The sequence below is a fragment of the Jaculus jaculus genome, chromosome 3, assembly GCF_020740685.1.
Source record: "Jaculus jaculus isolate mJacJac1 chromosome 3, mJacJac1.mat.Y.cur, whole genome shotgun sequence".
Lineage (NCBI taxonomy): Eukaryota > Metazoa > Chordata > Mammalia > Rodentia > Dipodidae > Jaculus > Jaculus jaculus.
The window spans coordinates 98,629,819-98,642,390 of NC_059104.1; the positions used below are offsets into that span (position 1 = coordinate 98,629,819).

The following is a 12,572-nucleotide window of genomic DNA, read 5'->3' on the forward strand; positions in this document are numbered from 1 at the left end:
AGAAGAAAGAAAAGAATGAATGATGACACCAGTTTTGTCACAGACAACTGGAAGAATGAGGACAGATGCAACAGCAAGTTAAGAGCCTTGTACAAGACAGTTCGGTTTTTAGCCAGGAAACAGCAACAAACCCACTTCCTCTAGGCAGAAGCAGCCCTGGCCCTTAAGTGAGAGGACAACAGGAGTAAAGTGAATGTACTGTTAGGAAGCAAATGTGAGTGCACTCTTGTTAACCCGCTCCCAGGCAGCTGAGTTATTTTGGCCCCGCCTTGGCTCTTTTGGAAAGAAACATTTGTTTGATAAACAGGAAGTCGTTTCCATGGGTATAGAAAGAAGAAATGATAGAACTGAGTGTCAAAGTAAAGGGCTGCTAGCTGTGGTTAGCTTGGGATGGGCAGAACTTTTTCAGGTAGCCACATAAGACTAGCACACACACTGCCTTTCCTCTACACTAGGCTTGGTTCTCTGTTCATCCTGAGAAATGCAAAGTTGCTGCCCATTGCTTGACCTACTGTCAGGGTCTGTTCCTTTTCAGCAGTGGTTTGCTTTAGCTTTGAGTCCTAGACTTAGCAGACAAGTGGAGACACTGTCTGCTCAGTGTGGAAAAGTGACTTATTTTAAGAAATGGTAGCTCCTACCACTATCCCATTAGTGGCATACCTCTAAACTCCAGTGGAGCTGCCCTAGGGAAGCAGACTGATTTCTGTGTGTTTTTGCTGTTTGAGCGGTTAGAACCTGAATGTACACAGACCATTTTTTCCCTGCGTAAGACTGGGAGAAAATTACAGCAAATTGTGTAGCAAAGTGTACATGCAGTCCTCTAGTACTTTTGAAAGTGCAGAATTCATTCCCTAGTCTAATCCAGTCAGCCCTCAAAGGGTGTGTAAATCTCCTAGTATTAATAACTTATGAAAAATTTCATGAGGAAGACTAGATAAAGATCAAAGAAGTTTAATGCCAAGTGATTTATGATAAGCATAAAGTGAGAAAGAGAACCCAGATTCTACTTTCTAAATTTTTTATTTATTTGAGACAGAGGGAGAAGAAGAGAGAGAATGGGTGCACCAGGGCCTCTAGCCACTGCTAACAAATTCCAGATGCATGTGCCACCATGTGCATCTGGCTTACATGGGACCTGAAGCATCAAACCAGGGTCCTTAGGCTTTACAGGTAAGCACCTTAAGTTAAACCATCTGTCCAGCTCAAGATTCTATTTTTTCATTTCATTTTTTAATTTTTTGCCAGCCTGAGATGACATAGTGAATTCCAGGCCAGCCTGGGTTAGAGCAAGACTCTACCTTGAAAAACCAAAAAATAGACTAAATTAATTAAAATGATTAATTCCTGTGATTTAGGGAAAAGAGCTTAGGCTGAGTGTTAGAAGCCTGAGCTCTACTCTGTCTCAGAAGTCCCATTGTCCCCTAGCAAGTGAGGGTACCTCAAAGATGAGAATCTTGTCCCCAGGCTCCCTGCCTGACCATTCTCAGCTCAGAGCAAACCGCTCTTCTGGGCAGGTCTCCAGAATAAGGCTGGGTCATGCTGAGCGAGGGCCTCACTCACCGAAGCTGTTGTTGCTGTTCCTGCTGCTGCAGCTCCATCTCCTCCACACAGTGTTGATCCAGATTAAACTACAGTGTCAGTCACATGGGGGAAGAGTGAACAAGGGGAACAAGGTAGACATGGCTCCTAGGCTAGGGGAAAGGGTCAAGGGAATGTGTGTTGGTTTGCTTTTTTTTTAAAAAAATTCAATTATAATTTGATTTAGGGTTGGGGCAGTCTGGGAAGTAGCACTTCCCTCAAGAAATCAAACAGACCTGGATGTGAGTCCTGGCTCCATCACTTACTAGCTGTTTGAATTGGCCAGTACACTTCTATACTTAACCTCTCTGGGCCTCAGTTTCCTCATCTATAAAATGAAGGTAATATCATACCTCCCTCAAAATTATTCTGATAATCAAGTAAAATATTGGATAAAGTTTGAGGCTAATCAAGGAGCGAAGAGACTAGGAGCCAGAGGTAGAAGCTGGCATTACAAAATTATATCAAATTAGAGATAGCAGGGCTATGCTGAAATTACTTTTTGCCCCTCTATGATGATTCATACCACATATACCTAGCGCAAAAAGTTTGGGGACACTAACCACTGCTTTCAGGGACCACAGTCAGGTTGTATCACTATAAGCAGAGAGTCATGATAGACGGATGAACAAAGAGATGGAAGAGTGAATGGACGAACTAACTTGTAAGAAAACAAGGAAGAGCTTTGCTGACTAGGAAGACTGCAAAGGACCCAGATTACAAATCTCAACTCAGAGCCTGGCATGGTGGCACACACCTTTAATCCCAGCACTGTGAGTTTGAGAACAGCCTGAGACTACACAGTGAATTCCAGGTCAGCCTGGGCTAGAACAAGAACCTGCTTCCAAAAGCCAAAAAAAAAAAAAAAAGAAAATAGAACCCTCAGCTCAGAGCTGGGTGTGGAGGCACTTGCCTTTAATCCCAGCACTCAGGAGGCAGGGATAGGAGGACCACTGTGAATTCAAGGCCAGACTAGGGCTACAGAGTGACCCCGCAATAAAAATGTCAGCTCCAGCTGGGAAATTGGCCCAGAAGTTAAAGGTGCTTGCTTGTGTGGCTTAATTCCCAAGTCATCTATATAAGCCAGTTGCAAAAAGTGGCCTAAGGGCTGGAGAGATGGCTCAGCAGCTAAAGGTACTTGCTTGCAAAGCTTGAAGGCTGTGGTTCAAATCCCCAGTACCCACTTAAAGTCAGATGAACAGGGTGGAGCATGCAGTGGCAGGATGTCCTAGAGCCCATTCTCTCTCCCTGTCTCTCTGGTTGCAAATAAATAAATAAATTTTAAAGTGACCCAAGCATCTGGCATTCTTTTGTAGTTGCAAGGCGTGTACATGCACACACACACATACACATAATGCAAATAAAATTAAAACTTGGCAGGATGTGGTGACCCATGCCTTTAATCTCAGAACTCAGAGGATAGGAGGATTGCCAGGAGTTCAAGGCCAGCCTGAGAATACAGAGTGAGACCCTACTTTGGAAAACAACATCAGAAAAAAACAAACAAACAACAACAACAACAAAAAACAGCTCACAGACAGGGAAAATGGGCCCTAGAGACAGGCAAGGACTGGCTTTAGATCATACATTGGATCAGGGGTCTAGAACTCACGCAGAGAAGGGATCCAGGGCCAGTGCTGGAGGAAGAATAGAAGAAAACAATTGAGGTCTAGCTTTTGCTCTAACTTGTATGGCTAGCTTGGGCCCAAGCTGCTCAGCCCATGCAACTGGCCAAACAGCATCTGCCGGCAGCTTGGAAGTACTGCCAGGCCGCGTTCTTGGATTCTAAAACTGAACCCCACACAGCCCACAGCTCCACTCAGATGATGATGACCGTGGGGTTGACCAGCAGGAAGGAGAGAGGAAGATTCTACTTTATTGTTATTGTTATTATTATTATTGACAACTTCTATACTTACAGACAATAAACCATGAAATTTCCCTCTCCTCTCCCACTTCCCCCTTTACAGCTCTACTCTTCCATCATATCCCCTCCCTTTCTCCATTAGTTTTTTTTTATTTTGATGTCATATTCTTTTTCTGCTATTAAGAGGGTCTCGTGAAGGTATTGCGAGGCGGAAAGATTCTACTTTTGATAAGAACTTGAACTGGGAGAAAACTCAGTCACCTCATGCCCATGGTTTAGATGGCTAGAGTGAAATTGCACTAGAGAAAAACTTTAAATTTGCCCCAGGCACAAGCAAACAGTCAGTTGGTGGTAGAAGTCTTAGCTGACTTGGTACAGCATGTCTTCTTGAGATCTGTGTGACTGGGGAGGGTCCTGTGTGTGTAGTTCCATAATGGCTGTAGGCTGATATATTTAGCCAGGACATAGGAAGGCTAGCTCCTAGATTTGCTTGGAAGATGTAGAATGACTCTTCAGAGTTCCTTGCTGCTGGACTTCCGACATGGTTTGAACTATGTTTTACTTTTAATATTGACTGGATATAGGACCTGTTTTGCTTCATTTGCTGTGTAAAAGTGCCCCAGTATTCATTTAAATCCTACATAGATGTCTTAAGACTAGGCTGGGTTACTACTGTAGCTTCTTCACACAGAGATAAATATCACATTCAAAACTGAATTTTTGCTGGTGCCTGCCTATTGAGCACATAGGATATAAAGCAGCCATTTGTCAGCAGGCAGGGACTGAAAACCGCTGCAGCCTGTGGACTTCCTGACAACCCTGCCAGACCTGTAGGTTTATACTGAATGCAAAGTTACAGGAGGGGCAATCCAGTGGGCAAAAGTGAAAGCTGAGGCTAAAGTGTGTGTGAGACCGCCACAAAGAGATCTGTACATGAATAGCCCAAGGCACCAAGCATAGGAGCCACAAGGAAATACTGATGTTCCTAGCTAATAGTTTTCACAAAGTGACTTTTTTTTTTTCCAGCCTGGCATGGTGGCACATGCCTTTAATCCTAGCACCTGGGAGGCAGAGGTAGGAGGATTGTCTTGAGTTCAAGGCCACCCTAAGACTCCATGGTGAATTCCAGGTCAGCCTGAGCTAGAGCAAAATCCTACCTAGAAAACAAACAAACAAAAAAAGTGATTTCCCCCACCCCCATATATAGTCTCAAGGTGTTTTCAAACTCACGGTGGCAATCCTCCTACCTCAGCCTCCTGTGTGTTGAGATTAAAGGTGTGTGCCACCATGCCTGGCCATTGCATGTCTTTATCCATAATTACAGGAATACATTGGGTAACTTGGGGAAAGTTTACAGTTAAGGCTCTGTATAGTTTAAGCATTATAGTTATCACCATATGCTACCACAAAAAATTTTAAATATTTTTATTTATTTGCAAGGAGAGGAGTAGGGAGGGGGAGAGAATTTGGCATGCAAGGGCCTCTAGCCACTGTAAATGAACTTCAGATGCATGGGCCAATTTGTGTATCTGGCCTATGTGGGTATTAGGGAATTAAACCTGGGTCCTAGTCTTTGCAGACAAGTGCCTTAACCACTGAGCCATCTCTCCAGCCCCATACCACAAATTTTTATTTTATTTTATTTATTTGAGAGGGGGGGGGATGCACCAGGGCTTCCAGCTACTGCAAACAAACTCCAGATACACGTGCCACCTTGTGTATCTGGCTTATGTGTACTGGGCAATTGAACTGAGGTCCTTTGGCTTTGCAAGCAAGCGGCTTAACCGCTAAGCCATCTTTCCAACCTGCCATAGACTTTTAAATCAGGACTAGGAAAAGTGACAGCTAGTGTGTAGAATAAGCTCCTTTAAGCATGACTGTCTTGAAGAACTTTATAATCTAATTAATGAAATATTGCATTATTCCCTGTATGGCATCAAGTGGACCTTCAAAAATCATGTTTCAAGCCAGGTGTGGTGGCTCACGTCTTTAATCCTAGCCCTCAAGAGGCAGAGGTAGGAGGATCACTATGAGTTTGAGGCCAGCTTGAAACTACATAGTGAGTTCCAGGTCAGCCTGGGCTAGAGCAAGATCCTACCTTAAAAACAATAACAACAACAAAAAAAAATGGTGCATGCCTTTAATCCCAGCACTTGGGAAGTAGGAGGATTGCTGTGAGTTTGAGGCCACCCTGAGACTACATAGTGGGTTCCAGGTCAGCCTGAGCTAGACCCTATCTTGAAAAACAAAACAAAAAACAAAAACAAAAAACAAAGCAAAGCAAAAATCGTGTTTTAAAACATCCTTAAAAATAAAAGTTTTGAGCCAGGCGTGGTGGTGTACACCTTTAATCCCAGCACTCGGGAGGTAGAGGTAGGAGGATCACCACGAGTTCAAGGCCATCCTGAGAATACATAGTGAATTCCAGGTCAGCCTGAGCTAGAGTGAAATCCTACCCCGAAAAACCAATAAGATAAGTAAAATTGTCATGTATGATAACTCTTTTTTTTTTGCTTTTAAAAAAATATTAAATAATGCTTAACTTTATTTTATTAAAAGTAATACTCCAGAGATTAACTCCATGATATTATTCTTGTTTTTAAGAAGATAGCAGAACATTTATATACTTGACTACTAAAAAAACAGAAGTGTACTATAAAATCAAGTCTAATGTCAACAATAAAAAGACAAAGAAAAAAAAGAAGGAAGTAGGAAAAGGACAAAAGGGGAATATATTTGTATTTATATATAATTTATAAAACTACAAAATAGCAAAAGAGTTACATACTTGTGAATATTTTATAGCTGGGACTACAGACACATGGCAAGGTCAAAATGTCCCTCAGTGTGATGAGTGAATGCACATTCCCAGGCTCGCAGCCCAGCCTTCCTACTGCCAGGGATACCAGAGCCCAGCGTGCAGGAGGGGCACGGCTGCTCCAAGGATCAGGGCAGGCAAAGGACTCCCAGGCCTTCTGAGGCATAACCCAGGACAGAGTTTCTAAGAGAGAAATACATAATAAGGATTAACATGCCTTTGAAACACAGTAATCCTTTGGTGATGCCATCTCCTCTGTAGAAATTCATTTGATATATTTATTCAGATAATGATATGCAACAGTCTTTACAAAACTATAATTGTGAAAATATGAGCTTCAATAACTAACCACCAATAATGTGGAGCGAAGAGCTAGATATAGAAACAGACATGGCCACAGAGGTATTAAAAAGTGGTCACGCTGGGCTAGAGTGATGGCTTAGCAGTTAAGGTGATTGCCTGCAAAACCTAAGGACCCATGCTCCATTCTTCAGAATGCACATAAACCAGATGCACAACGTGGCACATGCTTCTGGAGCTCATTTGCAGTGGCTAGAGTCTCCTGACTCTCCTATTCTCTCTCTCTCATAAATAAATAAAGTTGTTTTTTTAAATTTTTAAAATTTTTATTAGCATTTTCCATGATTATTAAAAAAAATCCCATGGTAATTCCCTCCCTCTCCACCCCCCACACTTTCCCCTTGTATGATAACTCTTAATCATAGTACAAGTTCATTACCAAATACCCTAACCTTTCTTTGGTTATGGCATGCAAAAGTTTATTTCTATTAGCAGATTGAGAGGTGGGGGGTATTGGCAGTATAAATATTTTGTCCAAGGACAATCAATGTGTCATTGTAGAGATAAAACAGAACTAGGCTACATTCCATCAGCTCTTGGCCTCTATAACAATTTTGAGAACTTTCTAATCATTTGGGGAAAATAAGGTACTTAGAAATTTATATTTTTTTAATGAAAGAAAATCACTTATTTTTGAAATCACAAAACTAATCATTCTGTCGCGTTTAAGAAGCTCTTTGATGTGTTTTGGTAATTAGTATTTACTGCCAGACGAATGTCTCTTGGGCATTTTAATTAATGGGTGGCTTGGCCAAATGAGCTTCTGATGGTAAACCTTCACAAGAGTTTATTTTTATGTTTTTCAAGAATAGCAGTTTCTTCAAAGCTCTTTAATTAGACAAAGTTTAGCAAGTAAAACATATTATTAGAATAATTAGGTTCCTCTTTAGAGAAATAGGGTGTCAAAGGAACAGGTACTGTTAGAGAATGAACTCAACATACAATATAGCATTTTGCCTCTGTTGGATGCCCAGTTCTTTAACAGCTTGTGCTAAGTTGCTATCCACAGTCAGGGACTTTGTGTTGTTTAAAGTTCATGTGACAGATCTCACCAGAAGTCTAAACGCACAGAAGTGTGAGCTCATCTGTCACAAACTGCTAACCACCCATGGAAAGCTATTGCCTTTAACTTCCGGTTCAGAGACTTCTCATTCTTTTCTTTTCTTTTCTTTTCTTTTCTTTTCTTTTCTTTTCTTTTCTTTTCTTTTCTTTTCTTTTCTTTTCTTTTCTTTTCTTTTCTTTTCTTCTGTTAAATTGGTAATCTTGGAAATAACAATGATTGTTTTTTTGAGGGAAATACTTCAGGGCTGGAGTTATGGTTTAGCAGTTAAAGCATATGCCTGTGAAACCTAAGGACCAAGGTTCGATTCTTCAGGTCCCACGTAAGCCAGATGCACATGGTGGCACATGCATCTGGAGTTCGTTTGCAATGACAAGAGGCCCTGGTGTGCCCATTCTCTTTCTCTTTCTCCCGCTGTAATAAATAAATAAATAAAAATAAAATCTTAAAAAGTACTTCAAAGATCTTGTGTATAGTAAACAAAAATTATGACAGTTCTTTTCTTAATTTTTGTATATTTTTATTTATTTATTGGAGAGCGACAGAGAGAAAGAGGCAGGTAGAGAGAGAAAATGGGCACGGCCAGGGCCTCCAGCCACTGCAAACGAACTCCAGACGTGTGCACCCCCTTGTGCATCTGGCTAATGTGGGTCCTGGGGAAACGAACCTCGAACCTGGGTCCTTAGGCTTCACATGCAAGTGCTTAACTGCTAAGCCATCTCTCCAGCCCATGGCAGTTCTTTTAAATGTTTTTTTTCCCCCAACCAGGCTGGCCTTGATGTAGAGTACTGCTGCCTCAACCTCCTGAAAGCTTGGATGATAGGCATGTTCTGCCATACTTGGCTTGAAGGGCCTCTCCTAGTAATTTATGTATTTTTATCAATGTTCTTTTTTGTTTTTCCTTTTTGGTGCTATGGATTGAACCCAGGGTTTTGTTCATGCTAAGGTCATGCTCTACCACTGAGCTGTACCTCCACCCCAAGACATGTTCTTAAAGTAACTGTCATATTTACACTCCAGAATTTTATGTTCTTTGTGGTCAAAATACAGTTTGAAAATTTTCAGAATCTACCATGTAGTTCCCTTTCTTCTCTCTTCTCCTCTGTTTCTTGCTCTATGCTCTATCCTGGCAGTCAGTGCTAGTACTAACAAACATTTTACTCTCTGGTTCCTTTCTGTTACTAAAAAGGACAGCCAGGCATGGTAGCGCAAGCCTTTAATCCCAGCACTCAGGAGGCAGAGGTAGGAGGATCACTGTGAGTTCGAGGTCAGTCTGGGCTAAAGTGAGACCCTACCTTGAAAAACAAAACAAAATAAAAAAAGAAAAGAAAAAGGACAAGGTGTGTATAACTTGTTTTGTGGGTGAATGAGTTATCACCAAATAATTAGGTAATTTTAGTAGAGTTACCATTAATAAATAAGCAATAACATGTATATCTATAATGCTTAAGGTTTTAATTTCTTACTATCTTGCATACATATGGTGGCAAACATATCCTCTTCCAGTTGGACCAGTTGATTACAAAGCTGACTTTTCTTTTCTTTTCTTTCTTTCTTTTTTTTTGGTTATCAAGGTAGGGTTTCACTCTAGCCCAGGCTGACCTGGAATTTAATATGTAGTCTTAGGGTGGCCTCGAACTCAAGGTGATCCTCCTACCTCTGCCTCCCAAGTGTGTGTGCCACCACGCCCAACTTTCTTTTTATTTTTTGTTTTTGGCTTTATTTGTTAATACTTGAAGAACTTGCTATAGTGATCATGGGTCAAACTTTTATTTTAAAGTTTTTCAAGGTAGGGTGTCACTCTAGTCTAGGCTGACCTGGGACTCACTCTGTAGTTCCAGGTGCTGGCCTCAAACTCATAGTGATCCTCCTACCTCTGCCTTCTGAGAGCTGGGATTAAAGGTGTGTACCACAATATCCAGCTCCAAACTCTTCCTTATTTTTTTCAAGTATATTTTTATGTCAAATTGTAGAACTTTAAGAACGCAAGAGGTATTAGCTTAAACAGTATCCTAAGTAAAGCAGTGTCCCTCTTTGCAATGTCTACTGTATTATAAAATGATTGACTGTTGAGACTCTTTCTTTTGATGTAGCCCTTAACACAGGAAATGTTTCTAATGCTTTTCTTCATGTGTGTTTGCGTGTATCTATATAATCTTTTGCAGTGGGGAATGTGAAAAAGAGGGTGCTGAGTATTATAGTTCTTGAAGATATCACTAAGCCCGCAGAACACATTTTTCTGATATGGTGCTATGCATACTTGTATGCATACTTCCTCACAGTAGAGTTCAGACTTAGAATGGCAGGATTCTTGTTACTGTTTAGTTTTTTGTAGATGCAAGCCATGAATGTATGGTCTGTTTTGCTGGTGGACTTAAAAAATTTTTTTATTATCTTAATTAATTAATTGCAAGCAGAGAGAGAGAGAGAGAGATACAGAGAAGAGAAGCAGACAGAGAGAATGGGCATGCCAGGGCCTCTCGCCACTGTGTACAAACTCCAGAACCATCTGGCTTACATGGGTACTGGAGAATCGAACCTGAGTCCTTAGGCTTTGCAGGCTAGCACATTAACTTTAACTGCCAAGCCATCTCTCCAGCCCTCATGGACTTCTTTAACTCCACCATTTGGTGGGATGGTTTGTTTTGCTTCTTAAGCCTGCCTTTAAGTTATGTTGGCATCTAGAATGAACTGACTCTTTACTTGTTTAACACAGACCACCTGGTGGCCCATGGCAGAATGGCAGAAAAGGAAGCTCGACGGAAGTTCAAACAGATTGTCACAGCTGTCTATTTTTGTCACTGTCGGAACATTGTCCATCGTGATTTAAAAGCTGAAAATTTGCTTCTGGATGCCAATCTGAATATCAAGATAGCAGGTAAGACACATATTGCCAAAGTGATAAATAGGGACCACTGAGCTTCTCTTTGGAGTGTCTTAAAGCAAGGGACCATTTCTACTTACAAAGAAGTATGTTAATATTAAGGAAAATTTAGGCTTAATTTTTTTTCTTTTTTCTTCCCTCCCTCCCTCCCTCCCTCCCTCCCTCCCTCCCTCCCTCCCTCCCTCCCTCCCTCCCTCCCTCCCTTCCTTCCTTTCTTTCTTTCTTTCTTTTTTATTTCCGAGGTAGGGTTTTGCTCTAGCCCAGGCTGACCTGGAATTCACTATGTAGTCTCAGGTTGGCCTTGAACATGGCAATCCTTCTACCTCTGCCTCCCAAGTGCTGGGATTAAAGGCGTGCACCACCATGCCTAGCTAAAAATTTATTTTTATTTATTAGAGACAGAGAGAGGGGGAGGGAAATAGAGATAGAGATAGAGAGAGAGACAGAGAGAGAGAATGGCATGCTAGGGCCTCTAGCCACTGCAGACAAATTCAGATGCATGTGCCACCTTGTGCATCTGGCTTATGTGGGACCTGGAGAATCAAAGCTGAGTCCTTAGGCTTTGCAGCCAAGTGCTTTAACCCCCTAAGCAATCTTTGCCCTAGGCTTTTTTTTTTTTTTTTTTTGTTAATTGGAGCTGGGAATTGAGTTTAGGGCTTTGTGCTTACTAAGCACACTTTTGACCAAGGAGTTCCACCCGCAGTGCTGTCTTTAACTCTACCCCAGCTACACTCACCCCTCCATTCCTAGCTTCTGAATTTGTTTCAGTAGACTGAAAATTTATCAGCTTTCAAAATGTATTTTAAAAAATATTTGATTTATATATTTATTTGAGAGTGCGAGAGAGAAAGAGGCAGATAGAGAATAGGGACGCTAGTGCCTTCAGTCATTGCACAGGAACTCCAAATGCCTGCGGCTTTATTGGGTACTGGGGAATCAAACTCAAGTCATTCACTGTGCAGGCAAGCGCCTTAACTACTGGGCTATCTCTCTCTAATAAGTAAATAAATAAATAAATAAATAAAAATTTTTAAGGGTATGGTGGGCTGGAGAGATTGCTCAGTGGTTAAAGGCACTAGCTTGCAAAGCCTGACAATCTGCGGTTCGATTCCCCAGTACCAACATAAATCCAGATGCACAAAGTGGTCTATGTGTCTGGGGTTTTGTTTGCAGTGGCAAGAGGCCCTGGCATGCTCATTCTCTCTCTCACACACATACACCCTTTCTCTCTCCCTCTCTCTCTTTCTCATTGTAAAGAAACAAAATATTTTTTTAAAGCTATGGGGGCCTTGAGTAAAAATCAGGAGAGAGACTGTGTATTAGGTTGCAAAATTGCTGCACTACAAAGCACAATTAATTCACTTCAGGATGGATAGAAAGAAAAAGGTCGAGGAAAGGCACAGGAAGACCAGCTAAAAGGAATGTAAAATGGCAAGGTCATGTGTGAGGATGGTAGTAGTAGACAGGGAAAGATGGAAAAGACCAAAAAATAAGGGAAAAATCAAGGAAGACTATCTATTACCAGGTACCAGTCAGATGTCTGGGCCAGGAACAAGGGACTTGCAGTAAAATAGTTATTTAGAGATGGCTTAAATTTAGTCCCCAACAGAAAATGATATTGTCTTTTTTTTAATGGCTAATATACTGCTGTTTGAAAGCAATTTTAATCCTGTCTCTAAAGATTAAGTAGTGAGAGTTTTATGTTAAAAATTGTTTAGTAAAAAACGAAATGTAACTGGCTTACTCCTTAATAGAAACCCTCTTTGAAATAGTCAGACGTTAGGAGAATGTTTTGAAAATCGTGGAAACTTTTTTTTTAACCTAAGGAAGTTGGAAACTTCTCCCTTTAAATGTCGACTCCCAGAATGGGCTCTGTGACAATTTCCACTCCTGGGTTATTGTTTTAGTTGGCGTCATTAGCCAACAAGGATCTGCAGGGCAACTACAGAAAAGCCACTATTTTGGAAAGAATTTCCAGAGTGCATGGATTTAAGGTACAATGGAA

The 12,572-nt window shown here is 41.2% G+C and overlaps 1 protein-coding gene across 7 annotated transcripts in view; it reads left to right on the forward strand.

Annotated features, from left to right (window-relative positions):
* Sik3 (SIK family kinase 3) overlaps positions 1 to 12,572 on the forward strand; it is a 286,449-nt gene that overhangs the window by 176,907 nt on the left and 96,970 nt on the right. For all 7 annotated transcript variants that reach the window (XM_045145195.1, XM_045145196.1, XM_045145199.1 and 4 more), the window contains exon 4: positions 10,400 to 10,561. In XM_045145195.1, the coding sequence (XP_045001130.1) occupies positions 10,400 to 10,561 (162 nt within the window). The remainder of the gene's footprint in view (positions 1 to 10,399; positions 10,562 to 12,572) is intronic.